Source organism: Cyphomyrmex costatus, unplaced genomic scaffold (genome assembly GCF_001594065.2).
Source record: "Cyphomyrmex costatus isolate MS0001 unplaced genomic scaffold, Ccosl1.0 scaffold137, whole genome shotgun sequence".
In the NCBI taxonomy this organism is placed as follows: Eukaryota; Metazoa; Arthropoda; class Insecta; order Hymenoptera; family Formicidae; genus Cyphomyrmex; species Cyphomyrmex costatus.
Window position 1 is genome coordinate 182399 of NW_017275358.1, and position 21406 is coordinate 203804.

Consider the following 21406-nt stretch of genomic DNA (forward strand, 5'->3'; position numbering starts at 1 on the left):
GCTTTGAATAACCGCTTCGTTGTTTGCGCGCGATCGAAGCTTTTTGCAAGCGTACGCGATGCGGGCGCCGATGTAAAAAGAATCTAATAAAGTATCTTCTTTACTCATACTCTGACGGTACAAGTTGCGCGGGACACGTATAGGTACTTTGACGGGTTTTGTAGAATTAGCTATGAGGGAACGATGGATCATGTAACTTTGCGGGTATTAACTCGAAATTGTTACAGTTAATTTTAGATAATGTAACACTATTACGAGATGGAGTCACTTCGATTCCCGATAAATAAACGAAGTTAAAATTTATGTAAAATTAATATGAAGCAGTGTCAACAATATTTCAATTGCTTCCTGCGATAAAAGAATTATATCAAATAATCACATACATAAATTCAAGATAATAACAAATGAGCTACGGATAATTTTGTAAATCAATTGATACTTTCCGTTTATAAATTTTGGACAATTTAATTTAATTATTTATAGAGAGAATGAGGAAAACATATATGATACTATTATAGAGTATGTTAGAATAATGATAACCACTCATTTCTTCTATCCGATATTCTTTATATTGTATTATACACGTGACGAAATAACTCATCATTTAATATATCATTATATATTTTGATGATTTTTATGTAGAAGAGAATAGAAACATTGCGATTATTTGAGGAGAAAGGTCGATGATCATTTATTAACTATAGAAATATTTATTCAAATATCGATTTTAAATTACAATACTTACTTAAAAAAATATTTATATATATTATTAATATGAACTATAATTTTAAACAAAAAGACAAATTCGATTCAGTATTGTCCCATGTGGCAATTAATTGTAAATGGCGAAAGTTTTGTTTTTTTGTTTAAAATTATAGTTTATATTGATAATATTTGAATATTAATTATTTAATGATAAAAAAACTGAATTATCATTTAAATAAAAATTTCTATAATTAAAGAATGATTTTGCTGTACTTAAAAATTTAGGAAAATACAAATTAGAAAATAATTTTGTTAGACTATAAAAATAATTAGGTATAGAAAATTTAAGTATGTATAATAAATAATGCTGTAAATAGTTTTAACAACTTAGTAATCAGTGTAAATATCTTATAATTATTTTTATAGTCCTAAAAACAAAATTTATTTTTAGAGCTATATCTATCTTTTTTAGATACTTCAATAAAATCGTTTTTTCCTGTGTATTAACTGAACTGATAAATAATCGTTGACTTTATTTAATTGTTCACATAGGTGTTTGCAGTTCCTCTACTTTCCCCTATATACGTAACAAGACATGACACATAATTTACGATGATAAGTAATATCTCTCGAGAGAAAGCGTTCTCACAGTAAAGCTTCTTCAACAGTTGTTATTCTCCTGTTATTATACAGATCAAGTTATTAAGCCTGTTTTTATATAAATGAATTGTGCTTTGTGTTCAGAAAAATAAAAACATCAGATAAGATGGATGTGTTGTGGGGAGTTATTATAAGACGGACCCTTATGAAAATCCTGCGAATAATGCGAAACTTTGGCCGACCCAGTTCCATTCGTGCTGATCGCGATTAACGGGCACACCATGTACGCCCCGTGCATCTGTACACGTTATGCACTAAGGCGAAATGGCGTATTTACCATCAGGGTAAATATACGATACGTGCGCCGCGAACGTGATTAAGGTAGTGCCATGGTAGCGCAGCCTTCTCGAGCCCTGCACGTTACGTTCGTAAATACACTTTTCTGTTTGTTGGTCTAATTTAGCCGCAGAGAGCGGGAATAAGTGAAAGGAAGAAAGAGAATGAGGGGAAAAAGGAAGGTAAAGGGAAAGAAAGTTGCGAACGTACACACAATTCGCAACAGCAAATGCGATAAGTTCGCTGACGTTGCGAATCTCGAGGATACCATAGAACAGTGACGAAAAGGATTAACTCTAAAAAGGGCCGGGATCGGTCCGCACACGAGGAAGAAGCTCACATTATATATAGGAATTAATCTTCGCAATATGAGACTCGCAGAATCGTGTAATTTATATTATCTACCGTTCTTTCTCTCTCTCCTTTTTAGTTTTTATATTACCTTTGTGTGTATCTCGCCATTTCGCCTTTTCGTCGCGCAGTTTTACTTTTTTTTATTCTGCGTTTTTTTTTATACCTAACACAATGAAGAGACTTTCTCATATTTCAGGACGGGAGTTTAATTAAGTAGCAATGAAAGGCATATGTGTACAGTGCGCGGCGTTCCGCGTATTAAAATTAAAATAGAGTCTCGATTCCTCTTAATTGTCCGTAACTCTTTAACCCACCCGAATTACAGGAATAGTCGACTCCGCGTTAATAACGGCGCCAACAATTAAAAGTAAGCCGTAAAAAGAAATAAACGAGCGATTGGACCGCATGTTTCTTAAACGTAAATAATCATTGACTAACAATTTCTTCGCATAATTAATTAAGTGACACTAATGAAACTTCGCGGCTCTTATAACGTAACGTTTTATTAATGCTACATGAAATACCGCGACTACATTATTATTAGTGGCAACCTTGATGAGGTTGTGATAAACGAGTGGCATTAACGTCAGTATGTTACAATGCCATTGCAAAATGTCTGTACAAGTTTGGATAATAAAGATGCTTCTCTCGTGTGTGGCATGATTTTATTTTATATAATATTCTCCTGTCAATTTATCCCTATTTATAACTTTAATGTACGTAATTTTTATCTGCTTCTCACTTTGTATCATTCTTTTACAATGAAATATATATATATATATATATAATATATTATATTATTTTACGTGTTCTCTCTGTAATTACATTTATTAATTGGATATTATATAATATTACATTTTAAAGATATTTAAATATGCAGCTATAAGAAAACATTAGTATGAAGTAGTAATAGAGAGCTATATATTTTATAATCATTCATTACATTATATAATTTAATTAATGATCTTAAAAAATAATTTTTGTCTATGTAATTTAACATTTTTAACTTTTACCACGTGAAACAAAGACATATATTAATTTAAACATGTTTATTTATTACAATATGTTCTGAGAATATATATTTGTGTATTTATTTCTATTTTTATATAATATTGCAGGTAAAGTTCCTTAGGTTTTAAAAAGTATAAAAAATATTTTTAATTCTCTCTCTTTGTATATATACTTCTATTCTAAAAGAGAATATTACAATATTAAAGAGATAATGATAGCCGAATTGATGTACCCTACAAAATGACGTGCTCGAGAGAAGAGCGAACTTGGCGCTTCGTTTGTCAAGCGTGGCTTGAATTTCAGCGTCTTGTTAAATTAAATTCACGTCCGAGAGGGAATCTCGATATAGATAAGTAAGGGCATCGAATAAAAGTCTCCGTTTCCCTAGGGATAACTCGCGCCAAAATGGTTGTGCCGTGGTAAATTATCGTCGGCCACGATAACCATCCGATGGCGAAATGTGATGACACAAGCCTCTCGTGCTTTTCCTTCTTGCTTCTAATTCCTTCGCGATCAGATATAATTATGATAATAAACATTAAGTTAATATTATATTTAAATATAATTAAAGATAAAAAATAAGATTTTATTGTTAAGACAATATAAAAATATAACTAGGGCGTAGAGCCAAATTAATTTAACGAATTATTTTAATTCATATATTAATACATCTTCAGACGTTTCGACACCGATCGGGTCATTTTCAATGATACAATAATTTTCCTTAAAATTAAATTAACTTATATAATCTTCATATTGTTAAAAAACCATAGATTCCGTGTATAAAATTTGAACATTGGTATTTGTATGTGTTTTTATCTTTGATCCTTGTCAAAAATAAAATAACAATTGTGATCAATCCATGTGTAAAAATACTCTGCGTCAATTATTATAAAATACGTTAGATGTAATAAAATGAGATACTTTGCAGTTGTCAAATTAAACACGTATCATTGCAAAAGTAAATAGGATAATGATTTTATTGAAGTTTAATGAATTTATTGTTAAGTTTGTATATATACACATGTGTGTGTGTGTGTGTGTGTGTGTGTGTGTATCAGAAATTTCATGTACTTATTTCTTTTATGTTCTATTTTCCATGTATTTAGAATTGTATTAAAAAGAAAGCAAAATTAATACATTCTCTGTGCTCTCGATATTGTTGCCTAATGAACGTAAGGTGTACAGTTGAGTGTTAGACAAACAAATTGAGGTACAAAGAGAACTGAAATGGAACTTTCGTAAAGGATATGCTAGTGCCACATTTATTCAAAAAGCTTTCTCAAACTATTACTACTACCACTACTACTATTACTACTATTACTACTACTACTATTACTACTACTACTGTAGAATATGCAGCTTTTCGGAGTACTTTTTATTATCTTCTTCACTAATCTAGAACGCGATCTGTTACAGTGCAATGAAAACTCATTGCAGTCTTTTTATTATAATAAAAATACCATCATACAAACTCATATTCTACACAGTGTGGAATTTACACATCCCGACAATGTTATTTCGTGATGCAGTGCTCTCTTCCATCATCTTTTGCTGTTCACCTTTTGTATAAGGTTCAGGAAATGTCGTAATTGCATCCTTCGCAAAGAGAATGAAGACTTACTATTAGTTGCTAAGCTCACGATTTGTCTTCCTCTTAAGAATATTACAAAGCGAAATACTTGAACAGGATGCTAGTTTCATTAAATTAAATTCCACGATCATTTTGACAATTAAATGAAAATTTTGACAAAGATAATACACATATGCGCGCATATGTGTATTATCTTTGTCAAAATTATACATATTTCCAAGTTTTATATATGACATAATAAAAAGCATCAGATTTTTTGACTATCGATTATTAATTCTCTTTATAATATTAATTAATTTTTCTGCCTTCTATATATACGCAGTGATAAATAATAAAATATAAAAAGCGCGTTATCGTAATTTTTTATAATATTCATTTTACTGATCCCATTTTATGAAATACCATCGTATCTACATAGGTATATATACTATTATTTTATACCAATTTCGTATCCTTTACCACGAAATCATTTCGTTATCTCCTCGACCACTCCTCTAACATAAATACGTGCTGATAGAGCTGAAATGGATCGTCATGGTTTAGTTTGCAACGCACGTAGACGCTTTAAGAGGTTTCCAGTCCAGAACTTAACCGCGTAGCAATGCAGTCATTAATTGCATTAACATCTTGTGAAATAAACTAGAACGATCGCGATCTCAGGCATTACCGTTGCATTCTCCGAGTAATGTTCTTAAAGTTTCAATGATAGGTTAAGCAATGCCAAATGTTGTATCTATTTTGTGTTGTGGTAAAGTGTATTCTAACAAAACGTTTAGTGTGTGTATATAAATGTTTTATTGAATAATTTATTGAATAATTTTTTTATGAAATTTTGTAGAGTATTCCTGAATTGATATAAATATCCTTATACATATATATATTGTATATACTTGTAAGTATATATTATTGTTATATAATGTTATAGTATATTGCAAAATTTACTGGTAAAAAGATAATCATTTTCGAGCAAAATGCCAGTGAAAAGACTTTCACAAATTAAACTTTAAAGACATAAATTAATAATAACATTAGATTTAATCGTTAAGAAATTGTACATTAAAGAGGAACATAGCAGCTTTGTTTAATATTCTTCCTGTGAGGAAGCTAAATGCAGCAGTCATATTTATGGAATTTGCAATCAGTTTCCTTTTATGCGAGATCTACAATAGGAGTCGTAGACGGTCGTGGGATCTTAAGTAGTAGGAAATTGACCAATCACAGTCAAAGGGGACGAATAATCAACTATAATTGGTCAATTTCCTACGACTTAAGACCCCACGACTCCTATTGTAAATCCAATATTAGAAGAATTTTGTTCGCCGTCTAAAATATCATATATATCCGATGATAAGAAAAAAAGGGAGAATATCCACTTGTATTTTTTTTTTCCAATCTTAACCTTAATCCGCGAGGATCACGTGGATCACGTGTGTGATCTCGTATCAAAAAGAAGTTTGTTACCTTCTTGGTCATTCGTTACTTTAATTGACAATTTCGAGAGGGGAAGACACGGAAACGCGATGAGAGGGATCGCCGACATGGCGCTATAGATCGGTCACCCCATGACAATCCCAGCGTAGCTGTCCTCTATATACCTCTCGGTTTTATGCGATAAAATGGTTATCGGGATTCCGCGAATCCGTGCCGCGACGGTAATCGAAATTACTCGAATTCCTAATTCGCGAGTTTAAAATGCGAACGTACTATTAAATCTCCAGGGAAACTCCTCCACGAGAGAATGTCTCGTTCTCGTCGCTCTAGTTTTCGTGTCGTTAAATTCGTTCAACTGGGCAAAAAAAGCGCGGATTCCTGGAAGAAAGAATTCGCGATTGGCTGGTGGTTCGATTAAGCTTCCTCATTTGTCTCGGTCTTCCAGTGAAATGTTGCACGTGATAACATCTCGCTATGTTTCGTTCTGCGGGTGCCAACATATATCTTTCAGATACGTAATTATCATTATAGGAAGGATGGCCCTATTATTTTATTCTTGATTTTTACAACCACCCGCGCTGGAATGTTCTCGATATAACTATATCTCGAGCAACTCTAGAGTGCAGGTAATGGATGTAGAATCATAAAAGCGTTTACCTTAAAATAAAACGTATTCATGTTATTTCGATAAGAGTAATAAAGAAAGCCATTCAGATATGGTATATAATTTACGAAACAGATATATTTTTTTATGAGTAAAATCTATATAAAGCATAAATTAGAGGCACCTACATATCATAACGCAAATCAAGTGCAATCTATATTTTTATGGAAATATTTTATATAACATCGTTTTCTCTCATAATATTAAAAGTTAAATTATTCGTATAAAACAATAAATAGTAACTAGTAAATGTACAACAAGAAAATTGTCGGAAGTACTCTCATCATCTTTGACGGGTTTTAGATAGATTGTAAAACATCAAAATAGATTTACATTTTAAAGAAATCTATTTATCTCAAGGTGTGTTTAAAGGTTTCGAAACAATCCCTCGAAAATAATGTATTTTTCTATTTTCAACAAATATCTTCAAAACTATGAAGTACATATATAAAAAAATGTTTTACATAAAAGTTTTATGGTATTTTTTATTTTTAATAATGGGGTGTGTTCATGTTTTTTGTCGTAAAGTTAAAATTTAAAAAATTTATCTTTAAGGATGGTTTTGATTTCTAAATTAAGATAAGTAAATATAAAAATATAAGTCTAATATTTCTATGTTTTACAACTAATACAAAGCCCATCAAATTAGTAAGAATCAGTTCCGGCGACTCTTAAATTATCACAAAATTTTAATAAATGTGATCTGTATTGTTACAGAATATAACATTTTTTATTACATAAGTGAAGAAAATAATATCACAAAATATGGTTTTAAATTCATAAATATTCGAAACGGAAGCGATCTACAGTATCAATTCTAACTAGTTCTAATAAAGTTCCATAATAAGAAAATAAATAATCGATTCTCGAATCACGTCACAGGAAGGCCAAAGATAGTATGACAGATATATTTCAGGTTGATGAATATCGCAGTAACGAGAATTATATAGTATGCACAGGAATATTAGGCCACGTTCTACGAAACTATGCTAACTAAGACTGGATTAGCTATGCAAATCACTGAACTACACGAGAGTTCCCACTTTTCGCCTACGTCGATGTATAATTATCGCGGTGTAGAAACGCATGCTTGACGAATATATTCCCTGCTTTGATTTTAATGAAATATAAATTTATGTATATCTTGCATAGATATTTTCTTCTCTAACTAAAAAAGATATATAAATATATATTAGTTATTATATTGATGTAAATCTGATAACGTATTACGTAATTCTTATTTATATGAAAAAATCAGTCTTTGAGGTGGAAAATAAAATATTGCACGTTGAGTTTGAAGAGTGGCTTCATGTTGAAAATATATTTACTCCATAAGAAAATTTTGAGAAAAAGTTTGTTAATCAAAAGATTGAAATATTTTTAAAATTACTAAGCTAATGATGTACTTCAATATTACCGTATTTAAGTTTAAATAAACTTAACATATAGAACATCATAATTATCTCATTGTCTGATTTTCATTTTAACATGTATGTACATAATTAGATCTATCTACTTTATATCTTACAATTAATTGTTTTTTCTCCTACTCCCGAGTAGTGTAATGTATAGTATAGCAAAGTATAAGATGAAAACACTTCGATGCTTGCTATGTTATTAGAGATTCCGGCTTCTCATTTCTCTTCTCTTTCATTATCTTTGGATTATTTTACGTCTGACTTTTATCGGGATACTTGTGTTTTTAATGCTTTAACAACTTGATGGATATCTCAGTTATAAAAGATTGTTTCTTCTACAAATTAGAAATTATGATTAAAAGAATTATTGCGTAGATCTAAAATTTGTTCTAGATTTATATAAAATTAAGAAAAATCGAAATAAAAAAATATAATATACGGAATAATAATAAAATACCAGAATATGATACAAGGAATAATAATAGTACGATACTTGAAACAACGATATTTCTGTGTATACTTTTATTCAGATAAAATGCATCAAAATTCCCTTTTTGTTAGAAATATATCTTAGAAAATATAGGTCGTATCTTAAAAGGCGCGAATTGTAAATGACATTCATCTCAAAAACCGTTTCGCTCGGAATTTACGTGACTCAAGAAATCATACAGACACTTCACAACGGAATTTCGTTCTGTTCCAATCCCGTGACTTTTATCCCGTATCCAGTAAAGAAATACGGCATCCGGCTCGTCGATTCCTGTATCTTCAGGCCACATTTTTCGAAAGCGGTTCGCCAAGTGCGAAACAAGATTGTCGGTATTTGTTTCGTCTGTGGAAGATGTCTGTAGAAGCATCGTTGCTGGCACTAACACTTTTCATAGAACGAGATGATAAGAAGCGATATCGCGTGCAAAGGTATAGAGCTGAATCGCCTGGAAAAACACGAAATAGCTTTACCCTGCGGTCGACAAGATGCTTTCTTAAAAGCGCAGGATTTACCTTCAATAGATGCTCTCGATGACTCAATTAGTTTTTTTTTGTGGAAGATAAGAGGATATGAAAACAAAGAGAAAGGCAGTATAATAGATAAACTATATTTGAACGAATACACATTTCACAAGTGGGAAATTTAAAGTTTTAAATATTTCTCTGAGGCAAAATAAATAAAAGTTTGAAAAAAAACACGCTAAATCATTTTTCTATGTTTAATTTATTTCAATCGGATTTTTTATACGAGCTGATAACTAATATATAAAAATTATTTAAGATATCCACTATATTTTTATGTTATTTGTTACTTTTTTTTATCTGTTAGACATTGAATTATTTAATTATTGTATAAGAAATTTTTTATATATATAAAAGAAGTTCAGGGAATTTTTCTGTCAGTGGGACTTGAATTAACGCAGCGGTAATTAGTAGCATCAATTTTTTTTACACGCGCAAAACAATTATAATAACGATTTATGCACGGCAAATCCGCAAACCGCCGCGTCGAACCACGTGCCGTTATTAATTATCTCGCTTTGCACTCCATCAGCAGCTAATCAATCGAGGTCAGTGACTAATCGGCACGAGTACGACGAGCTGACAGACGACTAAATCATTCGAGCTTGCTGCATATTAGACTTTGAGGGTGGTATCAAAAGTCTTTGCCATCTTGTTGGCAAATCTTCTGGGAAATCTTGGGAAACCTTTTCCTCTATTTTTCTTGGTATAGTCGTATTTCTGCCCCATTTGCTATAACTATTGGGTCAACCTATAATTTTGCTTCGTCTGTATATCTACGATATACTTGCCATGAATCACAATGATGTCCGACATAAATGTAGTGAAAGATTAGATAAGAATACAATAAATTGTCACTACATCTTATGAATTGACGTGCTGGAAAGTCTAATAAACTTAAATAATGAAAATTTTCTCTTTATATATAAAATGTTCAAGAAAGTAGAAATAAGAGGAAGAAAAATACGGATGAAACGCAATTTGAAAAGTCGATAACAGAAAGAAATAGATCCTTTTAATTGGTATATATTAAAACGTCATTAATGTACACTGTCACGTTCTTCTTCTAATTCTTCGACTTTATCTCGTGACTGGAACAATCTTCTTGAAAGAATACGATCAAAAATAACACGGAACGACCTATTACAGCCACGTTAGTCGGATCGATCCTGTCTCTTTCATTTCCGCTTCACTGAAGAAAGGAAAGACTACAGATTCAAAGTGAGAGGCACGAATACTTCGAAGCTCCTAAATCGCTTCGGTCACGCAACTCACAAGAAAAGTTTGGGAAATGTTCTTGAAAACTACGGGAAGAATATTAGCAAACATCATATCTGATGTGTTCGACTAAACGCGTTCTCTGTAATACCTAACAACTTACACTGTTCATGTAATTTCAAAAATATACCGTGATAAATTAAAACTGTATAGGGTAAACTTGGATGAGATGGCTATACGAGGAAGATGGCCATAGGCTTTTAGAATGATTATAAAATGCTCTACTTAGCAATTGTTGAAGAAATTACAGCATATGGCCATAATACTCTAGTTTATCCTACATAGATTGCCAAAGAATTAAAAATTTTTTTAATTATCACTACTTTTAGATTGTTCCATTAAAAGGTTAATTGGAAGTTTTAACGTCTATTTTAGTAATAGTGTGTTATTTTTTCCCTTACCAAAGTTAAAAACTCTGTTTTAAAATTTTATTTTAAAATTGTAGCAAGAATCAAAGGAATCAAACAAATAGCGAAAAATACTAAAAATAATTTATCGAATTTTTGCTTGGACGAGCAGCACGTCTGTAATGTGGCTTCCCAAAGGCGCACTTTATACGAGCAAAAGGACGAAACTCGTCTCGCGAAATAACACATTCGTAAATTCCCCAGACGAGAATTAAATTGAAATGCTGTAGTGTTTACTTGACATATACGATGTAGCCTAAAATATTTGCACGAAAAGCGAAGGTCGGCACTTACCGTTTGAAAAATCAATAGTGTCAACATCGTTTTACAGAGAATGCAGTGATTCGAGCATGATTTTTAAATATATATGCCGATGATTGTGCTCTTTTCAGTTAGTGATTGCGTAAAATGTTCGATTTACCTTTAATATTTTTTAGTCTCTCAATTCTCTTATTAAATTGCAATTATAATAGAAATTTTTCAAAATAAATCAGCTACAAAGAGGCTGTCAAGTGTAAAATTTCCAATATATTTTATAGAGTGCATTTCTAGTTTTTATTATCTGGACTAAAACTTTTTAAATAAAAAGTGCAGTATTCGTCATTTTAAATACCGTTTTGATAACTTACGAAGAAATTTCTTATAACTTTTTTTTATGTGATTTTGCATAATTTTCATCTAATTACAGGAATGGAACGACGTAAACATGAGATGGAACGTTTCGGAATATGGAGGTGTACGAGATCTCAGAATACCGCCGGGTCGGTTATGGAAACCCGACGTTCTTATGTATAACAGGTAAATGTAAAATTACATTATGTTTATTAAAATCTCCTACGTTTACATTTTTCATATTCTACTGCATCACGTAGCAAACATATTTTTTAAATAAAGAATTACATACTATTAAAATAAGATTTTATGCGAATTAATTTTTTGCATTTCGAAATTAATTTAATATTAAGTGTAATAGTTTAAATATTTCTGCAAAAAACTCAGAAATTGGAAATTAATCAGGAACTCAAACATATACATATTCTGTAGCAGTGTTCCAAAATTTACTGCCAGCGCTGAAAATTTATAGTTCATATAAGTTACATACGTGCACTGTAATTTATGTAAGTTACGTGCACTATATAGATTATAGATTTCCAACGTTGGCAGTGAATTTTGAATCGTAGTCTATGTATTAAAAATATTCATTATCTGTTTTCAATTTTCAACGTTCTGCAAAATATTATGCAAAACTAAATTAACAGTACTTCTAATAAATTATAATAATTTATTGTAATTTTTAACTATATTTTAAGATTTATATTTTTAATATCTAATGTATATATATATATATATACATATATATTTACATTGTTCATTAATTTCAATACATCCTCAGATTTGTTAAGTTCTTTGTAAGAGATGAACGTGATACATGTGTTTTTTGTACAGAAATAAAGGATTATATCTACTTGCAAGGCCGGAAAAACATGTATTCTTGGAAATTTTTTTTTTGAAAAAATTTCAAGTGCTTTTGAAGTGAACATTTAGGTATTTAAATATATGTATTTTTTCAAAAAAATTTTCAAGAATACGTGTCCCGGCCTTGTAAGTAAGTATATAACCCCATAAGTCCACCTGTTGTTATAAACGCTTTCAGCGTTTGCATGCATTACATTTATACATTACATTTATATAAAAATCCTTGAAAATTGTAGTTTTGAAGAAACCGGACTAATAGCCGGATAACATTTTGATTTCCGTAAATAAAAAAATTACGTATGCAAGATCACGATATGCTGTAGTGATATCAGATACGTATCCAATACTATTTTAAAACCGATTCATCAAACGTACACTATCTCGCTTATTAATTTTAATACACCACCTAAATTATCGATTTTTCGGAAAGCAATGAACAAAAGAAGCTTGTTTGTAATAAATATAGATTTATTTAGACAAATAAACATGTTTTGTACTCATATATGTTATTTGCAAATGTGCATAACACACGTATCATGTTTACCCTTTCAGAAAAATCTACGAATCAGGTGTATTGAAATTAATGAGCTGTAGAGTGTACATACGCGCGATATATGTCGTATCAAACGTATACACGATATACCAAATATAACAAAGTAATATTTATCAAACATAAGATATACGAAAGTCACTTTTGCTTTCATTCACAGACGCTTTCAAAGATATTCAATAACAAAGAAACTTTCTCGATTGGTGGCTATAACAAATGCCACTTATAAATTGAAAAGCGTCGCCAATTGTAAATCTGCTGTTTTACAACTATACTTTATAGTTTTTATAACGGCATTTAATTTATAAATATACAGATTGAATTCAATTATCGTTCATTTAACAACGTGATATTTTAAAACTAACCCAAAAAATATGTTCTCTCTGAACGGATAGCAAAGCCATGAAACGTTCCGATGAATTTACGCAACATTTATCTTGCATATTGGCGTTTGCTGAATGTAGTTTAAAACGAGGATCAACTCACACTCAACTCACATACTTTTTTAATTGACGAAATCTCGGGAACGTAAACATATAAAATATTCAATGTAATTATCGCTTTTTCGAAATAGAAAATACCGGAAACAAATTTTTAATAATGCAATCAAAACTCGTATTTATTTAAATACATATATCTATTTTTTATAATTATTACAATATTTAACATTAGAATTACGTATGTATTACAATATACAATACGTAAGAAGTTATGTTACATAAAAATTTTATAAAAGAACCAAAGATTTATAATTTTTGAAGAAAAAAATTTATAAACGTATAGCTGCTTTTGTTTTTAATTATCGATAATCAAGTATGATAAAATTACGCATAGAAAAATAGAATTTGGATAAGAAAGTAAGTGATAATAAAATATTACATTAAAATAATGTAGTTTCTCGTATTTATGAAAACGTAATTTGATGATTTAAATTATGTTACATTAATAGAGATTACAGTAATAATTTTATCGATGTTATCTGTGAATATTACAATAACTACCAATCCCATAATAGCAGTAAAAACGAGTTTTATGTATTTTACGGACTTCTCTACTTTTAATAAAGCATATTGTCAGTGTGGACCATTGTTCGTGTAAATTCCATGTATATGCTTACGCTATTAATATGCCGAAATCGCACGTATCGATTATGCAAGCGTGTTTCACATAGTTGCCCTTGCATGGTGTAACCACATAATATAACGTTAAACTGCGGGATCGAGGCGCAGAGTAATAATATACTACCGCGATGCGTCATCAGTTAATCGATTAATTAATCTATGGTAATTCGCTTAAAAATTTGGGCTTTCAACTCACCGCGATAATTTAAAATAACAAGGCAATTGTTCCAGAAAATGAAAGAGAACCAAAGCTTCATTATTATTTTCCATCTTGAATAATTTTTTTAAAACACACTACCTATTTAATAACATAATCACATAATGCAGAGAGTTACTTGCATACTATTATATATTTGAAAGTGTTCTTTCTTAGTTCCAGTTAGGCTATTACAGTCTCGTATTTATTTTTCAATCGTGTCAAAACATGGCATACGTTAATTAATTAAGCATGAAAGGTTGAGTACACGTTAGCAACGTTATTATCGCTGTAATCATTTTTCATTATTATTTTGTATGCAATCTAGTGAGGACGGCATGCATAGTGTGCGTGCATGCGTGAGAAAGTTTATAAACGCACCGCGCAACGTCTCTCACATAGTTGCGTGTATGTATTGCACCAACGTCAACGTGCGACCACATTATGTACCGCAGGTCATCGGGTCAGTTACAAAGACGGTTTACGCTCGAAGTGAATTGCAAATTGATCGATAAAACGTCGTTGAATTATTTTAGAGCGAGCCTCGACGCGTTTCCTCGCAATACGAATCTGCTCGCGCCGTGAATTATTTACATGCCGGGTGAGAATTTCCGCTGTTTAATTTTCGCTCTTTGCGCTCACTGACAAATAAAGTAAATTGTTATTAAAAAAATTTCATTCAACGAAAAGAGAATGCAGGAAGGACGAAATATAATCATTTCACTGTTTATATTTGACTGTAATCAGAATTTTGCACGTTTCAATTGCTAATGGCTCGACATAGTACATATTTTTTGTTCATTAAACTCTTTGATTGTCACGCTTTGGACGAGGAAGTTATAAATACAATGCTTAATTTGTACATAAATATAAATTGCAAACAGCTCGACATTGTACACGATTTTTTGTATCGTTAAACACTTTGACTGTACACGCTTTAAACAGGGAAGAAAAGAAGTGAGTTATTAAAGTAAAAATTCTACAGAATATTCTAGGAATTACACTATTTTTTTTCAATGACACAAAATTTTGTTAAAATATTCGCAGGTGTTCAATTTTATAAACTAAATTGCTCTAATAAAAAGTTTCTTTTCAACTGACCAGAACTATTTTTCATAATTTTTAGTTACAGTTATTTTAGTTAATTATAGCCGTAATCCCGCTTCCGTGAAAATTTGTTTAAAACTAAAACCTGAAGCGTAAAAAGTTTTGTTATTTATTTGTGGTAACCTAATTCGCCAAAACCATGCAAGTTTGACGTAGTGAGATACGCCGCGATGCACCTTCGGTTAGAACAGACGTCGCGTATATATGATGTGAACTCTTTTTATATACTCGCCGCAAGTGTGTTTTGTCGGGCATGTACCCGGTCATAATCGCTCTCCATCGCGTGGACGATGCCTTTATGCGATGCATCCAACGTTATTATGTGGCACAGACCACGTAATATATAACGCAGCCAGGAGGAGGGGGTTTCGCGGGGGGTCAGTAGCAAAGATGGTGCACACCTAAGGACTGATCGATCACTTAACTGCTTTGTCGCTTCGTCACGGCGCAATTCTCCCGTGCTCCACTTTTCATCCAGGCAGATCCGTGCTGGTTTCCACGTGCACGTCGCTGAGATGATTTTATCGCGCATATTCTGCACATATAGGGTGTTTCAGGCCAATCGCCGTTTTTCTCAGTTTCATTTCCAATCTGTGAGTCTTATAAAAGAGCACGCGATTACGGCCAGGTTCGTATATTTATACGTGCTGACTGAAAAGCGGAACTCAACAGCGACGGGAAAAGCGATGGGATCAGAGAACCGTCGTGAAACGCTTCGTGCATTTTTCATGACGACGCAATATCGATGTAGTCGAAATGCGAATCTCATTTACAACATGTAGTTCGAAACAGTTAACGACTTGGAGTAACATCGAGCCGTTAAAAGACGCTCGCATTACCATACGGTGTTTCGCTTGATGCAAACTTGTCGTCGTATTTCGAGCGTGACTGAGACGTTGCTAATTAGTAAATAGTCTTCACTGACATAGAGTTGTCGCATTTCAAGTCTCTAAAAGTACGGCAATTCCAAAGAATAATTTGCGCAAAAGATCTAATTGAATACTAATTTGAACAGAGCGCTCGATATATTCTTTGCGTTTTGTTATTAATTTACACAGTTACATATCGCTAACTGTAACGCTATGATTTATTATCCAATATATCCATACATAATGTTAGTAGAACCGGTTTGTCTCATCGTTTCGAATGATTTATCCGAGTTGATCACCACGAATGCACCACGTAAATTCGTTTTAAGCTATCGGAAATAGGTGCAACGTGCAATGGGTAAAATGGAACGCCTGGCTAACTGGGTCATGCGCATTAAAAACAAAGCTACCGCCACTATTTAAAGAGAATCAGGGAAAGTATCTCCGTCTGACGGTAATACATTGTCGGAAAACGCTTGCGGCCACGCCATTGTCTTTAAGTAGGTAATGCATCGGGTGTCCGCTGCATCGTCGTCGTATTTGTCGAATTAAAACTTCACCTTGCGATGCATTAGCAGAAACGAATAGTCGACGAACTTGCCGGCGAAGTGAAACGTTTAATGGACCGATCTCGGGGGGCGGTCGCCGTGCAAGAACTTTGTTCGTCGATTTGCGACTCTGATTGCTCGGCTTTCGTTTTTGTCGAATTAATCGCGCAAAGTAAGACGAATTCAACGATAAAAATCACCCTTCTCTTTGGCATATTAAACGAATTCACGTCATTTTAAAATCTGTTACAGAAAATCAGATCGTAATTATATTATCACGGTTACATTACAGAAAATCTAATAAACATTATTTTAGCAGTAACTAAATCCGTTTTTGTATGTGTTTATTATTTTATATAATATACTTTTGCTACTCCTAAAGTCTACAAAAATTGTGGAGCCTTTATATTTTCTGTTGGGCTAAGCGGTACTGAAAGATGAAGAAACCCAAGAGAGATCTCGTACTTGAACGTCTTAATACTTACGTGAACATCCTTTCATGGTAGTAGAATATTAAAAATTAATATATTTCTTAATGCTTTGCGACAAGACACCCAGTATATCCCATAGGAGGTGTATCAAAAACTGTCCGCATTCATTCTCCCATATTCAACTCACGCTCCACGCTTCGATTATTCATTGGAGCGCTTCTGCGCCATTTCGCTCTTTCGATTCTACATTTTGTTTAGCTCGTTATTAATGACGACCCCGATCAATTGCATGTCATATGTTAACCCTCAATTAAATGTCGTTCATGAAATAATTAACGATAATTGTTATAAGATAGAAATTTTAACTCATTGCGAGTTTATTTGAATTTATTTACACAAACTTGATGCTATCAACAATAAACTGATCAGAAAGTGACATTAATAATATGTTTTCTTATTTAAAAAAATAATTGCTGTTTATTTTATATATTACAAAGGAATTTATATTTTAAACTACAAAATAAAATAATAATTGATTTCATTACATAATAACGCGAAAATTTACAAAGTTTAAATTACATCATAACAATATTAAATACAATTCATCAGATGTTAATAATAATAAATGTTTTTCTATTTTATAGAATAATAATACTTCATTTTATTGTAAAAAAATTTATTATGCTAAATTACGAAATAAAATAATCATTGAATTTTTCTTAAAGCTTCTTCCATCTTATTTAAAGAATATTTTTGTCCTGTGCAACGTAAAATATATAGATTTAATTTTTTATACACTATTGTTAATAAATAACGCTTGAAGCAAGAAAAATCTGCTTGCAACAGCTTGTGATGTCTGTCATTTCTCTAAATCTTACGAATCATGCCAAGGAGGATAGTAAATCGTTATTTGATATTACGTTTCTTACTCATCCGTCAATCCGTCAACTTTGCCATTTTTCATGGACCACTCCACTGTGAACGATAGGGGTGAAAATTCATTTTGCGGCGAATGGTCCGAGCGTGCGAACGAACAAGCGAGGGTCCGCATAGTTGACAGTTTCTTTTTTCTCGGAAAATTGCCACGAATGGCGAAAACAACGAACCAGCGAATTTTCAACAAACAAGGCAAAGTTTTATGTAGAAAAATATAACAGATCGCTTCGTCGCATATCAATAGTGATAAATGCGCGCGTTTATTCTCCGAGAATGTCTGTCGAAATGTCAAAAACGGATTCATTCGACGACATGACATTTGGTAGTGTCGATTTGTTGCTGTGCTTAGAATTTATTGTGTTGGAAGTGATATAAAAATATTTTTATGAGTAACAATAAGTTATAAATTATGATAATTTTCTATAAATACTGCAGAGAGCTAGACAGGTCTCTTTTAATATTTGTAAATTTTTGATCAAATTAGTGATAAATATCATTGCATATAAACGTCTTTTATAAAAAAAGTAAGATATCTGTAATGATCATAAAAAGTCAAAATGTAAATAAGATAAAACTACCAGTGATATATAAGTATATTGTAATAACATAATAAATAAATCGTGATAAAGTTGCAAAATAAAAGGAAATAATAATTTGTAAGTGGAAAAACGGAGTTGTATTACAATCCCACGATAATCTTTAGGTACACTAAAAAAAAGTATACACGAAACAGTAAATTACAAGGAATTTTATGGCGATATAAGTTAATTTCATGGATAAATGCGAATTTCACTGGCGCGTAAACTCCATGAATGAAAGTGTATTGGTTAATTTTACACATCGTGTAAAGTTGAGTTGCATTAAAAAAAAAAAAATTAGAAATCGAGTTTCTCTTACAAACAATATTTTGTAAGTCGACATTTTTAAATAAACGCAGTACTCCCATTACGTTGGTGATACAAGAGAATTTCCGCTGTAACGCGCGGTTAGCTCCGAAAAGCTGCCATGTCGCGTCGGTGTGAATATTTCACACGTTTTACAATGAAAAAATTAACTTTCTCCTACAACTCAGATTACAGAACGACCGCGTATACAATCTGAATTAATAAATAGAACAAAAATTGTTTGAAGCACGATTAATCGATTTTACTTACAAAAATGCACAATTTATTCGATTTCAATCTCAAAATTACACAAAAAAATTTTTTGGTAACTTCGGTTAATGATTTTTTTCAAAATTTTAGATTTATTAGAATTAGACAGAAAGAGAGAGAGAGAGAGAGAGAGAGAGAGAGAGAGAGAGAGAGAGAGAGATTTTCTACAATAATTACAAGACCAACGAGATCTCGCTTTAACATAAATATTATTTTTGAGTAAATAAGTTTAGGTATCTAATATTTATTACGTTATGCTAGCGCGCATCAAATATATTTGCGATAGATAAACTATAGTTTGTCATAACGATTGATGTCATTTGAATAATTCCATTAGCAGAACGCTCATGGGACAGTACTTTGCTCACGATAATTCATCGCTGTTTTATTCAAAGATTAATCGCGATCCGCACGAAATATACATTCTACCTAACGTTCAGCGTGAATACAACCGCGTACTTTATGTTCCCGCGTGGGGATCAAAGGAAGAGCGAATAGTTTAGTAGACACATTACTTCCCATGCGATTCGTCGTGAATTAATGTTTCAGGCAAATGCATACACGCTACCGCGTTTCCATACTCTGTCGATGACTTCGGGGCATGTGAGTTCGCGGAGCAGCCGTGTATCTCGCAAGTTCAAGTGCAAATGTAAACCGCTATCCGTGTTCTACGCGAGGAAACGCAACGCTTTGAGCGACATTTCCATTAAAGGAAAATTGCGTGATAATGATACGTGTGTTACAAGTGAATGAAAGTAGATACTCTAGCGTTCTGTCTAACACAATACTGACGAGACTAGAAACTCCCTTAATAGAAATTTCATGTACCTTTTGAATAATTATACTGGACAGTTTTATTATTACATCTCAGTTTAGTAACTAAAAAATAAAACCTACGTAGGATCCCAATTTAGATGTAACACTTTTCGTGCAGTTAGACACAAAAGATGCGAAAAATCTATAGGACAATAAATAAGATAAGCACATATTTAATGCATTAAACAGATTTCCTAGAACCTGAACAGTCGTCAACTTAATATCTTGCGAACAGAACGGCAGACTTCGTCTGCTAAATTTCTTTCGTTTTGTATAAAAACGCGTTTAATGAATATAATTTTATCAATATTGAGATCATTAAGTTGAATAATTATTTAATTAATTAATTTTGCTCAGTTGCTATGCAGTATTTTTATGTATCAAGAGAAATCAGTAATATTATTGTAGATAATAACACTTGTAATATATGTAGGAATTTGTAAATTTTTCGTTAGCTATAAATACCTCCTCCCCATCTCTCTTAAGAGTAGCCGCATAACCCACCCCTATATGAGATATATGGCAAAAATGCGAGGGTTTTAAATAGTCCTTCTTTCATACGGAAAATAGGTATTTTGGATTTCTAATATTTTTTTCAGTTATAGACAGCACAAAGTTTTTACTGATATAGTTCGTTTACCTTAAACATAATAAATAATACCTAATAAATTGAATTTTTGTTGTACGGTGTATATACCGGAGTTATCCTATTGAGTTTTGAATAGAACAAAAAATCTTATCCTTTTGCTAATTTGTAGTAAACTTTATATTGACAGAATAAAGAATGATAAAATGATAACAAAAGAATAGAAAATAAAAGTTTGAATAAAGCAGATAAAACGTTTCATTTGAAGCGCGTTATAGTCAGAGAAATACAGGATTAAACTAAACCGAAGGTATAATTATTACATATTGTCTGACCAAAATCCTGTCATACTACTGTAACGTATTTTTTTTTTACGATTCGCGGCATTTATTTTTATAGAATTTCTACTTTCAAATATTTCAGTATTTAATTCTGTTATTTTACCGCCTATTAGTTTAAAAAATGTTAAAAAAAATTTTCTATAGATTTATAACGTTCATAGATGAAAAACTTTTTTTTTTTAGTTGGAGGGATAGGAATCTCTCAAAGTTTACAAGTTAGAGATTTAAAAAACATTTTATAAAACATTTTATAGATTTGAAAATGTTCTACATTTCTGATTTTGCAAATATTATCAATGTACACGTCTTGTTTTTGTATGAAAGTAATCTAAATGTAAATGCGACTAAGAAATGTGTTTCTATCTTCCAGAGTTTCTTACAACCCTTGATGGTATAACAGAGAGAGTGAATCCTTTTAAATACAACTCCGTAGTTGCTAGTAAATCACAGTGATTCATCGTACAAG

At 31.7% G+C, this 21406-nt stretch overlaps 1 protein-coding gene across 1 annotated transcript in view; it reads left to right on the plus strand.

Annotated features, from left to right (window-relative positions):
* The window catches only part of nAChRa7 (nicotinic acetylcholine receptor alpha7 subunit), a 201539-nt gene that overhangs the window by 146648 nt on the left and 33485 nt on the right, over nucleotides 1–21406 (plus strand). The window contains exon 4 of the mRNA XM_018551289.1: nucleotides 11498–11607. Within this exon, the coding sequence (XP_018406791.1) occupies nucleotides 11498–11607 (110 nt within the window). The remainder of the gene's footprint in view (nucleotides 1–11497; nucleotides 11608–21406) is intronic.